This window comes from Ctenocephalides felis, unplaced genomic scaffold, assembly GCF_003426905.1.
Source record: "Ctenocephalides felis isolate EL2017-DRISC unplaced genomic scaffold, ASM342690v1 CF-g0.4_SCAFFOLD_01886, whole genome shotgun sequence".
Taxonomy (NCBI): Eukaryota; Metazoa; Arthropoda; class Insecta; order Siphonaptera; family Pulicidae; genus Ctenocephalides; species Ctenocephalides felis.
In genome coordinates, this window is record NW_020538040.1 from 60402015 (window position 1) to 60423035 (window position 21021).

The 21021-nt window shown below is 29.1% G+C and overlaps 1 protein-coding gene across 1 annotated transcript in view; it reads right to left on the reverse strand.

Annotated features, from left to right (window-relative positions):
• LOC113375165 (neuronal acetylcholine receptor subunit alpha-7) overlaps positions 1-21021 on the reverse strand; it is a 204013-nt gene that overhangs the window by 122684 nt on the left and 60308 nt on the right. The window contains exon 5 of the mRNA XM_026615116.1: positions 208-402. Within this exon, the coding sequence (XP_026470901.1) occupies positions 208-402 (195 nt within the window). The remainder of the gene's footprint in view (positions 1-207; positions 403-21021) is intronic.

Consider the following 21021-nt stretch of genomic DNA (forward strand, 5'->3'; position numbering starts at 1 on the left):
TGAAATAATATATTTTGAAATATGCTATAACGTATGTAATAAATCGATTATGAAATTTTCTTTACTTATGATGCAAATAAAAATTTCTAGGGATAAACAAATTTTCATTTTTGTATTTTATAATCTATTCCAAAAATAGTTTTCTCTTAGTTTTTTTTTAATGTAACAACACAAAAAACATCATATAAGAATTGGTTGACGACTCACCGAGTGTCAGTTTTTCGCCGGAATCGGGCGGCAGTGTGAATCCTAGAAGCGCCATGGACGATATCAGAACACATGGCACTATCAGGTTGAAGAAGTAATACAACGTCCTGCGTCGTATTTGTATCGTGAACGTCACGTCCACGTAGGGCTCGGGGCAGCATGCGTATACTATTGTGTTCTTTTTACCTGGCATACCTGGAACGAATTCGAATAGTTCAATGGACTATTGAAATTCTCAGTGCTCAATTCTAGATCTATATATATATATATATATATATATATATATATATATATATATTGATAGTTTTTTCGACATTAAAACATATTTGAAAAAATGTTTTGAAAGCCCATTCGTTGAAATAAAAAAAATAAGTTAAATTTTTTTTTCTTTATTATACGTTTCGACACTTGACGTGTGTCATCATTCAGTAATCACCAGGTCAAAAGCACGAAACTTATACATCTGAATTTTTTTTTTTTTTTTTTAACTCAGTTTTATTTAGCAATCAGAAATACATAAAGATTCCTATGAGCTAAAAAGACAATATTTATGAGTGATGCCTAAGAAGAACTCCAATGAGAACTTCTCAGTTTTACAATTAATATGATATATTAGACCTAATCTAAGACTAAGTCTAAGGGCCATTGTCGTTTCAACCTCCTAATGCCAAAAGGTTGAGTAATGTCAACTATAGAAGGGTTCATATGTGAGTCCAGTTTGCGCTTATATTTTTCCTTAACTTCTTTAAACGTTAACATCTGAATAAAATTAAATTTTATGATGGAATTTTGTCACATTGGTTCTGTCACTTTTTTTTTAAACTCTGTTTTATTTAGCAATCAGAAATACATAAAAATTCCTATGAGCTAAATTGACAATATTTAGGAGCGATGTCTAAGAAGAACTCCAATGAGATCTTCTTAGTTTAACATTTAATATAATATTATATTAGAGCTAATCTAAGACTAAGTCTAAAGGCCAGTGTCGTTTCAATCTCCTTATGTCAAAAGGTTGAGTAATATCAACTATGGGTTCGAATGTGAGTCCAGTTTGCGTTTGTATTTTTTCTTTACTTCTTTGAACGTTAATTGCACCGTTTTCATGTTAAGGTCGCTGTGAATGCTTTCATTTATCACGTACCACGAAGAATTAAGTACTGTACGTAGAATTTTTGATTGTGTCCTCTGCATTATAGCTATATTCGATTTGTAACCACAGCCCCAAAGCTCAATTCCGTAGGTCCAGATTGGTTTGATGATTGTTTTATATAGCAGCAATTTATTTTCCATTGAGAGCTTAGACTTTTTACGTATTAGCCAATTAAATTCTTTCATTTTGAACATTATTTGTTGCTTTTTCATTTTTATGTGACTTTTCCAAGTAAGTTTGCTGTATAAATGACCAAGACATTTCACTGTGTTTTGTTTTGGAATCTGAACGCTATTTATATAAATTGGAAGACACGTACCCTGTCTCAGAGTAAAAGTGATATGAGCTGCCACTTTTACGGAGTAGTATGATATTTTGCTCCATTGTGCATTCAAATAATATAATTCTTCTTTTTCCAATCATGGTTTTGTGTTAAATTTCGTCAATAAATTTAATTTTATTAAGATCTATAAGTTTCATGGTTTTGACATGGTGGTCACTGAATGATGACACACATCAAGTGTCAAAACGTATAATAAAAAAAATTATTTTTTCTCAACTTAATTTTTCATTTCAACGAATGGGCTATGATAAAATTTGGCTAACCTTAATTTTTTTAATTTTTTTGACCATTTTTTTTAATTTTATTTTTTATTATTTGTGATTAAAATACAGCCCTAAATTTTTACCCTGTTACCACATGCCTCTATTTCGTGATAGTTATTTTATTGGTCGAATCATCTTTTACCCCGCTTTTAGTCAGTAAATATTTTTCATAAAATTTTAATTCAGATTTTTTTGAGCTTTGCAACTGAGCTGACCAATTTTTTTTTAGTTAAAAATGCATACGACTCCAAATATCGATTCTATTTCATAATTGTCATTTCAGTAGCTTAATCATTTAATTTAGCTCTATTAATCATTCAACCACTGAAATGGACAAATATGAAATTTTATATTTGAATTTTACCATTATAACAATCATGAAATCAAACTTTAATTTTTGCAACTGCAATAATATTTTCCTATTAATTTAAAAAAAAATATTATCGTATAATATACTTTAAACAAAAATTGGTTTATTTAGCTTCCTATAAACTATATCAAAATAAATATTGTTTCAAGTTTTTTTTTTCTGTACAGCCTATTGCAAGATTAAGCACTCTTAGTCATCAATACAACTATAATTTTTTTCTTCTTCATAAATAATTTTATTATAAGTATTTTGAAAATTTAAGTAAGTTCATTAAATATGTATATATTTCAAATATTTATTTATTTCATAGTTAAAAAATTTGAGAGGGCTGTGTAATATTTTCTAATGTTTTTAGTTTACGATGATACGATTTTTTCTTTTATTACTTTACGAGTATTGCGTCGTATAAAATTACTATTAGAGGCATATTGGGCATAAAAAATACTGTGTTTCAAAGATTGAAAGTCGCCTACTATACAATGCAAATTATTTTTGTTACTACTATAGTTGAATATAGAATACGAAACAGCTTTATTACTTATTGAAACTACTTCAGTAAATCAATTTTATAGAACGTACAACTTTTCATAATTGCAGTTGGCAAGTTCAATATGCACAAGGTGCAAATTCGAAAGCTTCATAAATAATAACGCACCTGCAATCTGCAAGATGTTTTGAAACTATTCAAATCACAAGTATTGAAACTTTGCTTATAAGGCACAAAATTATTTAAAGCAACTATTATTTTAAATTATGGTCTTGAGCTTTATATTTTATTTGAGTAACTTCGGATTTTGTTGATGAACAATCAGACAGAAAAAAATGGTTCTTTGAACTTGTGTTTTATGATTTATTTAAATATTTTCTTATCCATATTAAATTTATTTGAATAGTCTTGAGCTTTATATTTTATTTGAGTAACTTTGGATTTTGCTAAACAATCAGAAAAAAATGTTCCTTCAAACTTATGTTTTTTTATTTATTTAAATATTCGATACACAATTACTATTCAGTTATACGATAGAATCGAATAGTATATAGAATTACAACAAGTTCAACTAGGAGAAATAAAATACTAAATATGAATATAGAGCGCATTGCTCTAGGCGTGTCACTGACATAAGCTATATAAACAGTATTATGATCTTAAATAGTTAGAATGCTATTGCAAATTTATTTTTAGTAAAATCTTACTTAACGTTATAAAAAATATCTAAAGTATAAGAGATATGTAGAGAACTAATGGCTGTTCATAGCCGTTCATATAATAAAACTACAAGAAAGGAATTTTGAAAATGTTGAATGAATTTGTTCTGAATGAAGTAATATGTATATTTTTATGTCACTCGAACCTTATGCTGAAGTGTATTCTACACATAGCGATATTGATCTATATATATATATATATATATATATATATATATATATATATCCAAAATACTGTCTCAAAATTCATGGTTTGGTGTTCATTTCAAAATGACAGTATCGCAGTTGAATGCAAATGACATTGTTGTCATCACTATATAAAGACAAACACACATGTATATATATATATATATATATATATATATATATATAGCGTATATAATAGAATGTTTACAGCAATTTCCTATCCAAACAGTGAAGTGTGCAATTACTCAATTTGTGGGTTTTGCGCGACCAAAGAGTTTAAAATAAATCTCCAATGCTTCTGTAAGTCCTTTTATAACAGTTTTATACTAATATTCCGCAAATAGTTCCTAGTTGGCAGAAAATTGACATACCATATCTTAAATGATTAAATTTAGAAATATGTACATTATTGGCAAAAAATCTGACAATTATGCTTCAAACTAAATATATTCTTATAACATAAAGAAAATTCTATATGCAAATGCTCCTTCCAACTTGTAAATATTTTATAATTTATTGACACTTGAAATTATTATATAATGAAGTAATATAATTATTATATATTGAATATAGATAGAAATAGAAATAGAAATAGAAATATAAAATGCATGTAAAAAATATAGAAAAGTGGCATTTATCATATAAAGCATCATCCAAATCGTCAGAACAAAATCGATACTTAAATACGAAGAAACGACTAAACTAATCACTACGATTTTCAACTCATATTATTTGAACTGTTTTTATATTTGTGAAATCGGTTTCACATTTTTTGCGAAAACGTAGGCGAAATTTTTTTTACTTTTCTGCTGATACAAAAAAACGACTTGACCAGTTCTACTTGCAAAACAAATTAACACAAGTCCTTATCAAGATCCATCACTGGCTTACATTTTTGAATTTGGTCAAATACACACATACTTTTTTGAATCAGAATAATTTGAAACGTCGAGAAAACTTAAAATTAGCTCATCGAAAATTCTGTAGAAAATATAAACTTATCCTTCAAAAAGTTAAAAAAAAGAGTGCGCGTAAGGTACACACGCGATTGAAGTAAAACTTATTTGGTATTGTACAAAGTAGCAATTTTAAGTTAAGTAAGAATAAATACATCATATAACAATTTTGAATAATGTTTATTAGTAATATGGTAACACTCGTGATGCACACATTTATTAGTATCAACCATTATACACATTTATATAATGATAAATTATAAATTATATAGTAAAAATAGCATTGAAAATATGTTCATTAGAGAAATGAAGTAATTGCTGATTAATAAATTGTATAATATTCGTTCACACAGTGGATTATGTTAATCAACCCCTAAACAAATATTGTTTTCGCAACTTCACTCATCATGTAATTGTGTTTGAAGAACTTCATGTAATTAAAATTAACATACATTCATTGACTGCTTGTATTTTTTTACTTTTTCGCTGGCGATATAATTTTCATTTTGTGAACAGCTGTAATATCTATCTTGCCTAAAAATATTTTTCATTTTAATAACTTTTAAGATTTATAAAAACTACGAACAATATAGAAATTATTTCAATAAACTTATGTTTCGTACACGGTGCAAATGTTGCATTTGTTTCATTATTTATCATTTTAATTATTGATGGGGGACAGGGTAAAATATTCTTCTGATTCAGGTATTTTTCATTAAATCAAGATTTGTACTACGATGTAACTTTAAATTGTTTATTTATCTATGCCGATTTACTTGTTGATATCGGTACGCCTACATCTCTGATGCCGGTACGCATACAACGACAGATTTCTATTCACATACACGACGAATAATCACAATCGACCCGTATAGAAATAATCTCATCGAGAATAACGAACAGTTCTGGCGTAACGTACTTCCGTTGCATTTGCACGGATTTACACCCTAGTCGCGCCTAAAGAAGTTTTACTTCAAAAAATGATATAAAATTGAATTGATGTAGAATTTGCCCAAAACCGATTTATTAACATTCTTTATACCTTTTCCTTCAAAGAATCCAAAATACAGCAGAATTTGAAAATATTAAATGGTTTGAATTAAACAAATTATTTCAACTATTTAGTTTTTCATAATTCAAATCTCTCATGGAATTCTGCGGCTGTATGATCAATATAACTAAAATGTGCAAAAGCAGCGTAAGAAATAAGTTCGAATATTTTGGATTTATCTTTGAAAAGTAATACCAAAATACATATGTACATCCTGTATATCTTTATGTATGTAGATCTATTCTTACGTAAATCGTTTTCCCATAGGTTGCTCGTGAAAGTCCGACGTATAATATTTTGCATGTCGTTAGCATTTCAGAAAATAACACAGATACGCTGCGTTTGATTTACATTTTGCTAACATGGCAAAAATGAAAAAGGAATAAATATTTAAATATGTCAGCCGAATGGATTTACATGCAATTATCCCGCAACACAATGTTTGTTGAAATACACGAGCGATATGCTAAAACCAGAAGCATGATTGAAATGAATATGCCGCGCCATATAATACATGATCGCATTGATTGTTCTGATGCTGATGCCAGTAGGGAGTATTCGGGCAATATCACATTCGCTCGTAATGATCATTGCATTACAAATTGTTCAGAATTACCTAATTAGATATTACATATAGGGTAGAGCGGTGCTTAACGGCCCGCGGGTAAAAAGGTCCGCCACCGGTATCTCAAAAACAAGTGAAGTTAAAAATATTTTGGCAACAATATTTGAAAGTAGAGGGAATACATTGTTTAACCAGCCATCACCTTGATTCTTCCGACGTTGCTCTCAGGAGATATACGGCAATGTTTGAAGCTCCACAACAAAAGAATTTTCTTTTGATATTGCTTTTTTGGATGTGAACACTGCCGTTTAGTTTACACGTTATTTAATTATTTTATAAGATGTATTATTATTAACTTCCCGTAGGGCAAGTTATAGTAATCGCAAAAAAATCGAACATGAAAATTTTTATATATCTTTACGTTTCAGAGGTTTCTGAACATTTTGGCATACCTTAGAAAAAATGGACGTATGTGTGTGTGTGTGTGTGTGTGTGTGTATGTGTGTGTGTATGTATGTATGTATGTGTGTGTATGTATGTGCGGATACAAATTTTCGTCGACGATTTCGGGAACACGGTTCAACCGATTTGAATAATTCAAAAAGCATTCGATCCGTATTGATAAGGAGACGTGCTGATTAGTTTTTGGCAAAGGCAGGTCAAGCCGTTCCGAAGATACGGGGCAAAAAGTTCCGAAAACGGTAACTCAGTTTTTAAGAGAACGGAGCGTCCGATTTTAATAATTCAAAAAACATTTTATTTGTATTGACAAGATGAAGAATCGATACAACTTTCATGAAGGTAGGTCCAGCGGTTTCGGAGATATAGAGGAAAAAGTAAAAAAATGAGCCATTTGGCGGTCAAAAATGATCATTAGACATATGCACATCAAATTATCAGACATTTTATAGAGATTTTAACAATAAGTATACATTTTGTTAACATTCCTATCGGTTCCGTACCAATGCTTATGCGTTAGACAGCGACGCGGCGCTTACGCGCTTTATATTTTGTCCCTATGTAGTTAAAGCAGTACGATTGCTTTGAAAAAAAAGTTCAGATCTTCCACAATATGTCAAAATAAAAAAAAAAAAAAAAATTCAAAAAAAACAAATTTTTTTTAAAAAAAATTTTTTTTAAAAAAAATTTTTTTTAAAAAAATTTTTTTTTAAAAAATTTTTTTTTTTTAAAAAAAACTAATTTTTTGTCCAATTTATAGTTTCTTAAAAATCTTATTTTTTCAAAAAAATTTTTTTTCAAAAATGTTATTCGTTTTAAAAAAAAAAAATAATTTTTGGTACGGGAAGTTCCAGCAATTTGCCTTAAGGCACGATGCCCTAATTGCCTTAAGACAGAATTCCACTTACAGCTAGTTTTAAGTTGTATTCAACAGTCTTTTTTCCATATATTCACTTTAAAAAACTTAAACATGGGTGAGGTAAAAAAGACCAACTGAACTTTTACCCTGGCAAAGGCGTGAACAATGTAATATAGTAAATAAAATGTAAATTAAGTTAAAAAAAGCCATTTTACAGAAGATGAATTAAATAAATAGCTATTCAAACTCTGATGATAAATATTCTCGACGAACTACCAGATCAAGGTTATATACTATGTAAATCAATATAGTCATAAAGTTTTATTTGCATTGGTTGAATAATGTAGCTATTATTTTGCAAAATCACTTTGAAATTGAAAATATAGCATTGGACCTGGTTGCCTCCTGGCCGTCCCAATTTATTCCGCCTATGGGATAAAAAGTACCAGGTTTCAAATTTTTGAAAAACATTAAAAAAACATATTTCTAAGAGTTCTACTGAATATAGCCAGATAGTTGGTTGTTTGATATGTGCTATTTGTTGTGAAAAAGTTTCACAATATAATTGCTCAAATTCAAATTGGAATTTTGTGCTCCTCCCTTCTCTATATATAAATAGATGTTTATATATTACATATTTTCATATAATACAAACCGATTATTTCAGAAGTGGCATAGGTCGATTTATATTTGAATCGTTCGTTATATTGATGGTTTGGCATTGAATTAAATTTAATAATATGCATAGCAAATATCATTGTACAATGATGTTTTATGATATATATATTCATTAAATATTCACCAATTCACCGCATATTTGCTTAATTTGAATTAGTTGAAAGTTTACTCAAATTCTAAATGACGAATTTTGTGCTGAGTTAATTTAAATGAAAATACTCCAAAAACTTTTTATCAAATGCTTAATACATAATATAGTTTATTTTTATTTACAAATGTTTGATTGTTTTAATATAGGGTAGGGTGGTGCACAAAGGTCACATTTGACTTCGAACAATTATATTGTGAAAACCAAATCAATTATATCACATATCAAACAAATAATTATAGTTCAGTAAAACTCCCTGCTAATTCACCATTGTAAAAGCGTGTTTTTTCTGTTTTTCAAAAACTTGTCACCTGGTCCTTTTCACCACGTAGGCCAGGTAAAAAGGACGGCCAGGTGGCAAATAGGTACAATGACTTATTTTTAATTTTAAAGTGATTTTACGAAATAATAGCTACGTTATTGAACTAATGCAAAATATAAATTTTATAGATGAACTTTTTAGAGAGATAACACTGTAATTTACACTAGTAACTAATTATTGTAATCAGTTTTGAAATAATGTTTATCTAAAAAGCTGCTGTTATTAATTATACTGATTATTAAAGTCGCTATAGCATAAACATACAAAAGAATGATATTAATTTGTACTAATTAATAGAATTGATTTTATTTGTTCATTGTATTTCATCTAGGTATTTGTAAAATACCAGCACAACTCCCCGTCAATATGAATCGAATGTTTTTTAAATAATTTAAATCGGTCGATCCGTTTTGTGCTCTTAAAAAATGACATTTTTAGCACTTTTCGCTCAATATCTCTAAAGCCCCAGGACCTGTCTTCGTCAAAAACTGATCTTCTTATCAATAGGAATCGAACGTTTTTTGAATCATTCAATCGGCTAATCCGTACGCCCAAAAATGTCTCCACATACATGCACACACATACACATACACACACACATCATTTTTTCTGAAGTATGCCAAAATGTTCAGAAACCTCTGAAACGCCAAGATATATAAAAATTTTATTTTCTTTGCGATTACTATAACTTACCCCTCGATTAAAATTGGTCGAAAAAAATGTAACCCCTACCACTCCGCTTTAATTAAAATATCCGAAAACCTGGCTCGGGATTTACCTAACAATTTCCCAAATTTTCACGGCGATCGGATGTATGGTTTATGATTTATACATTCATTTTTATATATGCAGATGTTACTAATATCACGAACGTCTCTAGTGCATATTTAAGTCAAAGTAAAAGTAGTAAGTTATGAATGCAAACGCATTTACTTTCTGAATACTCAGTCAATTCGAATTTTATAAAACAATTTGTGTAGTCAGGTACGAAACTTAATAATTTAAAAAGATAGCTAACAAAATACAATTTTTTAGATCTTCATCAATGTTTTTAGTTCGTGTAGGGTAAGAAATGTTCGTTGAATTCGCAGATTGTACGTACGAAGTGTGCAAGTACCTTAAACTGTAAGCCAGTGGGTAAGAACCGCTCACTCCATCCTCTGCCGTGTTAAATGAAGATCTAGCTTATGTAGATTTATGACGTACGTCGAGCGAGATGTGTGAAATTCGTATCGTTCAACCCGATTCATGGCCCCGAGCTCAGGTATATCTGGAGCCCACGGATATACCCTCCATTCACATAACATTGTGAACTTTACTGATACTATATTGCTTGTCTGACTCGTGCTGTTCCCTCGAATTAGAGATTTCAAGTAGGTAACAGTACCGAGCACGTTCGCGGGGCTAAATGATTTACTCGGTTTCTCAAATTCTATACAGTGTCTCCGATTTATTTTTGATTATGTTCATAATTTTTTTAAAATTATTCTTTCAATACCTTCTGTATCCACCATGTGACAAGTTCGAACTAATTCTTACAAACTTTATTTTTGTGGCAGTAGGGTAGGGCGAGGCACAAAGGTCCAATTTGACATTGAGCAATCATATTATAAAAACTATCTGACTATTTTCAGTAAAACTACGAGCTAATTCATCATTGTATAAATGTGTTCCTGCTGTTTTTCAAAATTTTGTCTCTTTTGTCTTTTTGCCCCATAGGCGAGTTAAAATTGAACGGCAAGGTGGCACCAGGTCCAGTGTCTTATTTTTAATTTTAAAGCTGCAAAATATGAATTCTATGGTTATTTATTTTACAGAGATAACACTGTATTTAACCTTGATCTGGTACTTTGTTAGAAATATTTATCAACAAAGTTGGAATAACTATTTATATATAATAAAAAATGTTGAATCTAACTTAAGACATTTACTTAAAAATCATATTAAGGTCTCGTAAATTAAGCAACAGTGCTCACTACTAAAAAATTAGCAACAAAAGAAAATACTTTAGTTACGGATTTTCAAACATTGCCGTTTATGTCCCAAATGCAATATCGTAAGAATCGATATGATGGCTGGTTATACATCTTTTACCCTCGTACTTTCAAATATTGTTAAATAATTCTTAACTTTACTTGATTTTGAGATATCGGTGCACCTTTTTACCTGCAGACCTTTAAGCCTCGTTCTACCCTACCCTATTTTATACTAATTAAATAAGCGTATCAATATATGATTTATTTGTATTTGTTAATAATAGTTTCTAAAGGAATGCAATGCAATATTCTTGAAACATCAAATAAGTAAATTATTTTTTTTAACAAATAATCTTGTTTTGAAACAAAAGGAGGCTTATTTCAAATGCTGTCAGATGTTCAAAAATTTGTTTTAAAATTAATGCGCAAGGAAATGAATAGTGAGCTTTGAGTGAAACATGTGAATGCTATATTAATTTTCAAACATCCGAAACATTATTCGATTTTTATATTTTTTCATAACATCACTTTTTTATAAAAAAAAAGTCTAATCATCAAGTACAAGTTAAAAATTCATTTACGGATTTAATTGATTGTTATAAATAAGTATAACAACATAATTTTTTAATAATAATATTAATGCCAGAGGAAATGTCAAACCCGAATAAATATTTGCAAGAGGAACAAATAGAAGAAAACACGAGACATTAGAAGTAATCTTAGAAGATAGAAGATTCTTGGGACTTGAGAAGATTCTTGGACATTGCAATCTCTTCCAAGCCCTTCAAACTAATCTGACGATTCAACCCCGGGAAAAAGTTGTTATAGAAACCTGTCATTATGGCGGAATTATTAACGTTTCAACAGCATTCAAGTTTGTGAAAAGTACAATCGTTTTCGTGTAATGAGCATAATTTTGGACAAAGATATTCATGTACGGAGTAGGTTTTCAAAGGTTTATTTTCCATGTGCAGATCCCACACTTTGACACTGAGATAATTTGAGAGATCATATATCTGCCTGAATTACTAAGCTTGACATCACTTATAGAACTAATTATTTCACTAAAAAAACTTCTATTTTTCGGATATTCGTGATCTTCAAACATCTTAGCAGTCACATCACATAAGGACCTTATACAGCAAAGAAAAATTGTTACTACTGAAATAAACATTGTTATCGACTCCCAGGAATCAATGACCTTAGTCTGAGAAGCTTGACGTCACTTCTAGATTTTTTACGTGCTCGAAGTCTTTCCTTCAAGCCCATGTATTTGATTAATATCTTGAATATTAATATTCTTGAAGTACTTTCATTTAATTCAATGTAAAAATTGTGAAATACAAAGGAATAGTGTTAATTTTAATCATTTGAAACATCTATCAGAACTTCAAAAATAAAAATTGTTTTTTCCTAAATAAATAAACAATAATTTTTTATATTCAAATAATAGTTTTATTTCACTCAACTATCAACGTAATCAGAACTTCATAATGACAACGTTTCAATTGACAACAATTTATTCATAACAATTTGCAATCAGTAAATTTAAACAAGCACTTTTTCTGTTACATACTTTGGAATCGAAAGCACGCATAATTTATTTACTTGCAGTTTTTTAGATAACTTTTAGTGTTATTATTAATCTCCGGCATTTTATGGAAATATTTCATAGACAATATAAACATAAGCACACATCTTAAATTGGTACATATACTATAAAAGTAATTATCAAGAACATTCTTTTTCTAACAATTTTAATTAACTATTATCCGCAGAAATTCTTCTAAATAATTTCAATAGACTGCCAATATCACATTTAGAGTACTAGTTACAGGACAAACTAATTAATACACGTATTTCTAGTTCTTTTACTGCTTTTGAAGTATTAAAAGCACAACTTATTACAACAGTTCGACTAAATTTAGGTAATTTAAAGTGTAAAATTCACCTTGCTACTTCTAGCAGACTTTTAAAAATTTATTATTTACAAAAAAAAATATTAAATAGCACATACTCATTGGTCTTCTATGACGAGTATATGCCTAAATCACACTGATTAAACGAGTACAAAAAATATTTTTTTTTATAAATTTTCGTTTTTAGAATGAGTCATATAAAAACATTTTTGGAGTATATTACGACTAAGACTCAGTAAAAAAGAAGTCCGGATTTCAAGTGATCAATAATGTCTTATTAGTGATTAAAGTTGATTTATTAATCAGAATTTATAACCTGTATTGACAATTGGTATATCGAGATACACTGGCATTAAATGAATTCATTGAATTATTTTAGTTACAAAAATCTATAAAAGTTCTTTTAACCTTTTGTTAGTTATCAATAGTTTCTGACAAAGGGGGCATCTCAAATTTCAAAAACGTCGATTACAATTATTAAAAAAAATAATGAATTTTATTTTAAGAAAAAAATGACTTTCAGAATTTAGAAAATCAGGTTCAAACATTTGTTTTAAAATTGATGCACGAGGAAACTAATAGTGAGCTGTGAGTGAAACATGTGAATGCTACATTAATTTTCAAACATAATGAGTTTTATATAATTTTTATATTTTTTATAAAAAATGTAAAAACATCAAGTACAAATACAAAATTCATTTAAGGTTTTAATTCCTTTTGATAAATAAGTATAAGCATATAATTTCAATAATATTATTAATACCAGAGGAAATGTCAAACTCAAATCAATACTCGCAAGAGGAACAAATAGAAGAAAACACAAGACATTAGAAGTTATAGGTATAAGATATTATTAGTAGCAGCTATTTCGATAATATGCTTCGTGAGTTTACAAGCGATATATAAAAATATTTTTTTTTATTGAAAACTTAGCAATCAACGGGGACAACGTTCTTTTTTGCCACGAACACCCACCAAGAGACTTGAGAAGGTTCTTGGACTTTGCAATCTCCTCCAAGCCCTCCAAACGTCAACTCGCAACTAATCTGACGATTCAACCCCCGCAAAAAGTTGTTATAGGAACCTGTCATTATGGCGGAATTATTGACGATTCAACAGCATTCAAGTTTGTGAGAAGTACAATCGTTTTCGTGTAATGAGCATAATTTCGGACAAAGATATTCATGTTCCAAGTAGGTTTCCAAAGGTTTATTTTCCATGTGTAGATCCCACACTTTGACACTGAGATAATTTGAGAGATCATATATCTGCCTGAATTACTAAGCTTGACATCACTTATAGAACTAATTATTTCACTAAAAAAACTTCTATTTTTCGGATATTCGTGATCTTCAGACATCTTAGCAGACACATCATATAAACCTCTGCCCTTATATCGGAGAGAAAGAATGGAAATAAACACAATTGTTTGGATTAATGACCTCAGTCCAATGAATTAATGACCTCAATCTGAAACTTGACATCACTCGTAGAATTTTTGAAAGTCTTTGAAGTCTTTCCTTTCTTGAACGTATATATTTGATTAGAATCTTCAGCATTCTTAAAGTACTTAAGTTTTATTCAATCCAATGTAAAAATCCTGAAACACAAAGGAATGGTATAGAATTTTAACCAAACGGAAAATTTATCAGTACTTCAGTACGTTCCGCTGTCATCGCAAATAGATAAAATGGGCTTCAATGGAACTGTGGGATTGAAATGGGTTTTGTATTTGGCGGTTGGTTCGGTTATCGGACACTCCACGGTTGAATTGATCGACAAGGACGATTCCCATACCTAGGGGGGCATCTTCTACTTCTAAGGACCATCTACTACCAGACGGTGCTTAATTAAATGTCATTATTAAACGAAATTATTTTTTACAATTGTTAACAAATAGTTTTTAAATATTAAGTTTAATAATACGTTTTGTAGTGTTTTTAAATGTTATATCTCTTGAATATTTATATTTTTTTAGATTTTGTATTCTATTAGAAATTATCTAATTACCTTAGATATCAATTAAAATGTTAAGAATTTTGATTAAATAATTGTTTTATTTTTGAAGTATTTTTAATTGTACTTGCCATAATAAAGCGTGTCATATTAACAAAACTTAATTGATAAGCACATAGAATATAATTTTTTATTCAAAATTGGATTTCATTCGCTTAATTACATTTTTCGATATATGCGTCGGCGCATGGATTTTATCATCGAACAATATTCCTAGAAACGATTTTTACATTTGAAAAAGATTTGAATTTATTCAGAAAATGACTACCATCGATATGAAAATAATTAGTTCTATATTAAGCTTGGCTGAATCTATTTATTATTTTACTTTTTGTTAATAATGTTATTTGAATTTGGAGGAAATTAGAAGGCTTTTCAGAAATTTTAAATATATATAAATTTGGAAAATTATTTAAGGAGTTATTGTTGTAAGAAGTTATCTATGAATTCTGTAAAGTTCATTATAAATTATATGATGTAACATAAGTTGATATCTTAGATCGTGAATAGTTAATTAGTAATTTTGTGTACCTCAAAATACTCGAGAACCTTTAGATAAATTTCAATTTCGACTTGTGACAATAAGATCTTATACTACATATTACTATACTAAATTATATATTAATAAAACTATATTAGTTGTTATACAAACTTGTGCTGAAAACGTCCACACAGTTTTTTTTTAAATATTATTCCTAATGCATTTTTTATTATAATTGTTATTCTAAAAATTTGCGGTTCTTTTACATTTTGAATTCATAAACTTCATTTTTTTATTAACATCTATGGAATATTCTTATTATACATCGTAGCAAAATTTTTGACAATTAAAGAAGTTGGCCCGTAAAATACAACTCTTAATAAGCATAGCGATATATTTTAAAATATTTATAATATAGATTCAAAATTACAATCAGAATTACTAATAGCATTACTCATAGTTATAAATTTTGAAGAAAAGACCAAAACAGTGCATGTCATCAATGAACGACATGCGTATGTCGTCCATGGACGGCATTTGTAGCAGAAAAGATTAAAGTTGGCGATATAAACTTTTCTGGTGATTATATTTTGATTCACCATCATGTTTAATTACATATTTTTACCCTAGCTGAAAGTCAATTTCAATCAAAAAAATCTGCATTTTATGATAAAATTTGCTTATACAACGGTTTGTCGATTTTATTTTAATATTGATATCTATTCGTTGTGTATTTTTATTAATCAATTTTGTTCATTCTTTTTGAGCAATTGTTCCTGCACATTAACTTGCTTTATTGCTAAAATTCACGGCAATATAAGGTCGTTGGCTTATTGTTATCATTAATCGATGCCGTCGAAGTGAAAACGAAGCCCAAATCCCATGTGAGAAGCCCTATACGAATTTTCGGGTCCCCCATCGGACAGATACATTCGCACGGCCGGTGCCATAAACGCAAGGTTAATAGAGTCAGCGCGGGGAAAATTATTACAATATCGCACGGCGGCCGCGCTCTCTCCATGGCGACAATGGCGCCGAAGGACTACAAGATGGATTTCTTTGACCTCGATTATAAGACATTATTGATCACTTGAAATCCGGACTTCTTTTTTAATGAGTCTTAGCCGCAATATACTCCGAAAATGTTACTATATGACTCATTGTAAAAAACGAAAATTTATAAAAAAAAAATTAGATTTATAATTAAAATTTATAAAAAAAGTACCTGTTTAGTCAGCGTGATTTACGAATATACTCGTCATAGAAGACCAGTGAGCATTTGTTATTTTTTTTGTTGTAAAAAATAAATTTTTAAAAGTCTGCTAAAAGTAGCATGGCAAACTTATACTTTAAATTCCTTAAATGTAGTCGAACTCTTGTAATAAGTTATACTTTTAATACTTCAAACGCAGTAAAAGCACTAGAAATACGTGTATTAATTAGTTTGTCCTATAATTACTACTCTAAATGTGATATTGGTAGTTTATTGAAATTATTTAAAAGAATTGCCGCGGATTTCATTAATTAAAATTGTTAGAAAAGAATGTTCTTGATAATTACTTTTATAGTATATATACTAATTTAAGATATGCGCATATGTTTATATTGTCTATGAAATATTTCCATAAAAGGCCAAAATGCCGGAGATTGATAATAATAACACTGAAAGTTATTGAAAAAACTGCAAGTAAATCAATTATGGTTGGTTTCGATTCTAAAGTATGTAACAGAAAAAGTGGTTGTTTAAATTAACTGATTTAGAATTGTTATGATATGTCAATATAAATTTCTAATAACGTTGATAGTTGAGTGAAATCAAACCTTTATTTGAATATAAAAAATTTATTGTTTATTTATTTAAAAAAAAAACAATTTTTAAGTTAGAAGTTTTGACAGATTTTTCATTTCATTAAAATTAATACTATTCCTTTATATTTCACAATTTTTACATTGAATTAAATAAAAGTACTTCAAGAATACTGAAGATATTAATCAAATACATGGGTTTAAAGAAGGAAAGACTTCGAGCACGTAAAAAATCTAGAAGTGACGTCAAGCTTCTCAGACTAAGGTCATTGATTCCTGGGAGTCGATAACAATGTTTATATCAGTAGTGCCAATTTTTTTCGCTATATAAGGTCCTTATGTGATGTGACTGCTAAGACTGCTAAGATGTTTGAAGATCGTGAATATCCAATAAGTAGATGTTTTTTTAGTGAAATAATTAGTTCTATAAGTGATGTCAAGCTTAGTAATTCAGGCAGATATATGATCTCTCAAATTATCTCAGTGTCAAAGTGTGGGATCTGCACATGGAAAATAAACCTTTGAAAACCTACTTCGTACATGAATATCTTTGTCCGAAATTATGCTCATTACGCGAAAACGATTGTTTTTCACAAACTTGAATTCTGTTGAATCGCCAATAAATCCGCTATAATGACATGTTCCTATAACAACTTTTTCCGGAGGTTGAATCGCCAGATCAGTTGCCGTTTGGGGGGCTGGGAGGAGATTGCAAAGTCCAAGAATCTTCTCAAGTCTTTAGTGGATGTTCATGTCAAGCAAAAGACGTTGTCCCCGTTGACTGCTTGAATTTCAATAAAAAAATATTTTTATATACCGCTAGTGAACTCACAAAGCATATTATCGCAATAGCTGCTACTAATAATATCTTATACCTATAACTTCTAATGTCTCGTATTTTCTTCTATTTGTTCCTCTTGCGAGTATTGATTCGATTTTGACATTTCCTTTGGAATTAATAATATTATTAAAATTATATTTTTAATACTTATTTATCAAAATGAATTAAAACCGTAAATAAATTTTGTATTTGTACTTGATGTTTCTACATTTTTTATAAAAAATATAAAAATGATATAAAACTTATTATGTTTGAAAATTAATATAACATTCACATGTTTTACTCACAGCTCACTGCAGTTTTCTCGTGCATCAATTTTAAAACAAATGTTTGAACATGATTTTCTAAATTCTGAGTCATTTTTTTTTTAAATAAAATTCATTGCTTTTTTTAATAAATTTAATCGACATTTTTGGAATTTGAGATGTCCCCCTTTTCAGAAACCATTGATAACTAACAAAAGGTGAGAAAAACTTTTATAGATTTTTGTAACTAAAATAATTCAATGAATTCATTTAATGCCAGTGTATCTCGATATACCAATTGTCAACACAGCTTATAAATTCTGATTAATAAATCAAATTTAATCACTAATAAGACATTATTGATCACTTGAAATCCGTACTTCCTTTTTGATGAGTCTTAGTCGGTAATATACTCCGAAATTGTTATTATATAATTGATTGTAAAAACCAAAAATTTATAAAAAAAAATATTGTTAGTACCTGTTTAATCAGTGTGATTTACGAATATACTCGTCATAGAAGACCAGTGAGAATTTGCAATTTATTTTTTTAGTAAATAAATTTTTAAAATTCTGTTAGAAGTAGCAAGGTAAATTTTACACTTTAAATTACCTAAATTTAGTCGAAATGTTGTAATAAGTTGTGATTTTAATACTTCAAACGCAGTAAAAGAACTAAAAATACGTGTATTAATTAGTTTGTCCTATAACTAGGACTCTAAATGTGACATTGGCAGTCTATTGAAATTATTTAGAAGAATTTCTGCGGATAATCGTTAACTAAAATTGTTAGAATAGAATGTTCTTGAAAATTACTTTCATAGTATATATACCAATTCAAGATGTGTGAATATATTTATATTCCCTATGAAATATTTCCATAAAAAGGCCAAAATGCCGGAGATTAATAATAATAACACTAAAAGTTATTGAAAAAATTGTTTCGATTCTAAAGTATGCAACAGAAAAGTGTTTGTTGAAATTTACTGATTGCAAATTGTTATGAATAAATTGTTGCCAATTGAAACGTTGTCATTATAAATTTCTGATAATGAAACTATTATTTGAATATAAAAATTTATTGTGTATTTATTAAAAAAAACAGTTTTTATTTTTTGAAGTTTTGATAAATTTTCCATTTGATTAATAATAATTATATCCCTTTGTATTTCACAGTTTTTACATTGAATAAAATAAAAGTTCTTCAAAAATACTGAAGATATTAATCAAATACATGGGTTTCAAGAAGGAAAGACTTCGAGCACGTAAAAAATCTAGAAATGACGTCAAGCTTCTCAGGCTGAAGTCATTGATTCCTGGGAGTCGATACCAATATTTACTTCAGTAGTGCCAATCTTTCTTCGCTATATAAGGTCCTTATGTGATGTGACTGCTAAGATGTTTGAAGATCACGAATATCCGAAAAATAGAAGTTTTTTTAGTGAAATAATTAGTTCTATAAGTGATGTCAAGCTTAGTAATTCAGGCAGATATATGATCTCTCAAATCATCTCAGTGACAAAGTGTGGGATCTGCACATGAAAACTAAGCCTTTAGAAACCTATTTGATACATGAATATCTTTGTCCGAAGTTACGTTCATTACACGAAAACGATTGTATTTTTCACAAACTTGAATTCTGTTGAAACGTCAATAATTCCGCCATAATGACAGGTTCCTATAACAACTTTTTGCGGGGGTTGAATCGTCAGATTAGTTGCGAGTTGCCGTTTGGAGGGCTTGGCGGAGATTGCAAAGTCCAAGAACCTTCCCAAGTCTCCCGATGGGTGTTCGTGGCAAGCGATAGACGTTGTCCCCGTTGATTGCTAAGTTTACAATAAAATGTTTGTAAATGTTTGAATATGATTTTTAAAATTCTGAAAGTCTTTTTTTTTCTTAAAATAAAATTCATTATTTTCTTTAATATTTTTAATTGACGATGTCTCCTACAGCAGATACTATTGATAAGCAAAAAGGTTAGAGAACCTTTATAGATTTTTTCAACTAAAATAATTCAATAAATTCATTTAATGTCAGTGTATCTCGATATACTAATTGTCAACAAAGCTTATAAATTCTGATCAATAAATCAAATTTAATCACTAATAATTTAAGTTCATGTTCAGTATTCACCTTCCATATCAATACATATTGATAAATGATTATGAATGATATTGCATATTATATATCGTGGTAAATTTACTTGCCGCCGAATATACATATTTAATAGTGATTTCTATGTGTTCGCTATTTGCACGGTGCGGATCGAAATTGTTGACTTTGCTCTAACCAGCATTGTTTTAACATATGTAAACTATTACATATAAAAAATTCAAGGGTAAACGGCTGTGTAGGTTGTAAATTTAGGTTCAGTGTTTTATACGTAGAAACGTTCCAAACGATCGGGCGCCCTTCGTAGCTACCTACCTATACCTATACCTATACCTATATGTGCGCAAAATTACATCAAAGGATAAATCGCCCGGAAAGGTTTCGTATTACCGAACAAACTCTTTCTCCTAGTAATCCTTGAATAAGTTTATGCGATTCGTTCATTTCATTTGAAATTTATTAAATTTCTCGGATTTAATACAGAAACCATTTTGAATTATCGAGTTTATTGGATTAGAACCAATCCTGGGATGTGAAATCGTTTGTAACTTCTACCTCGAGCGGAGATATTAGCCAATGATAAGACATTAAATTAAAGTTATCTACTATTCTATTGAATTTAGCTTAGAGATAGTATATTATTTTAATTCTGAATAACACGACATAATAATCGAAATAATAAAGAGAAGTCCAATAATCTGGGAGTTGAAACTATTTAAAATAAAAGAATATTTTATAATTTTTATTTTTTTTTATTGCCAACATACAATTGTAGAGTACGTAGAGTTACATGTATCATGCAAGATGAGAAAACCTACGTAAATTATTCTTGGGCGCTGAAGAAAATATATTGAAGTGTATTA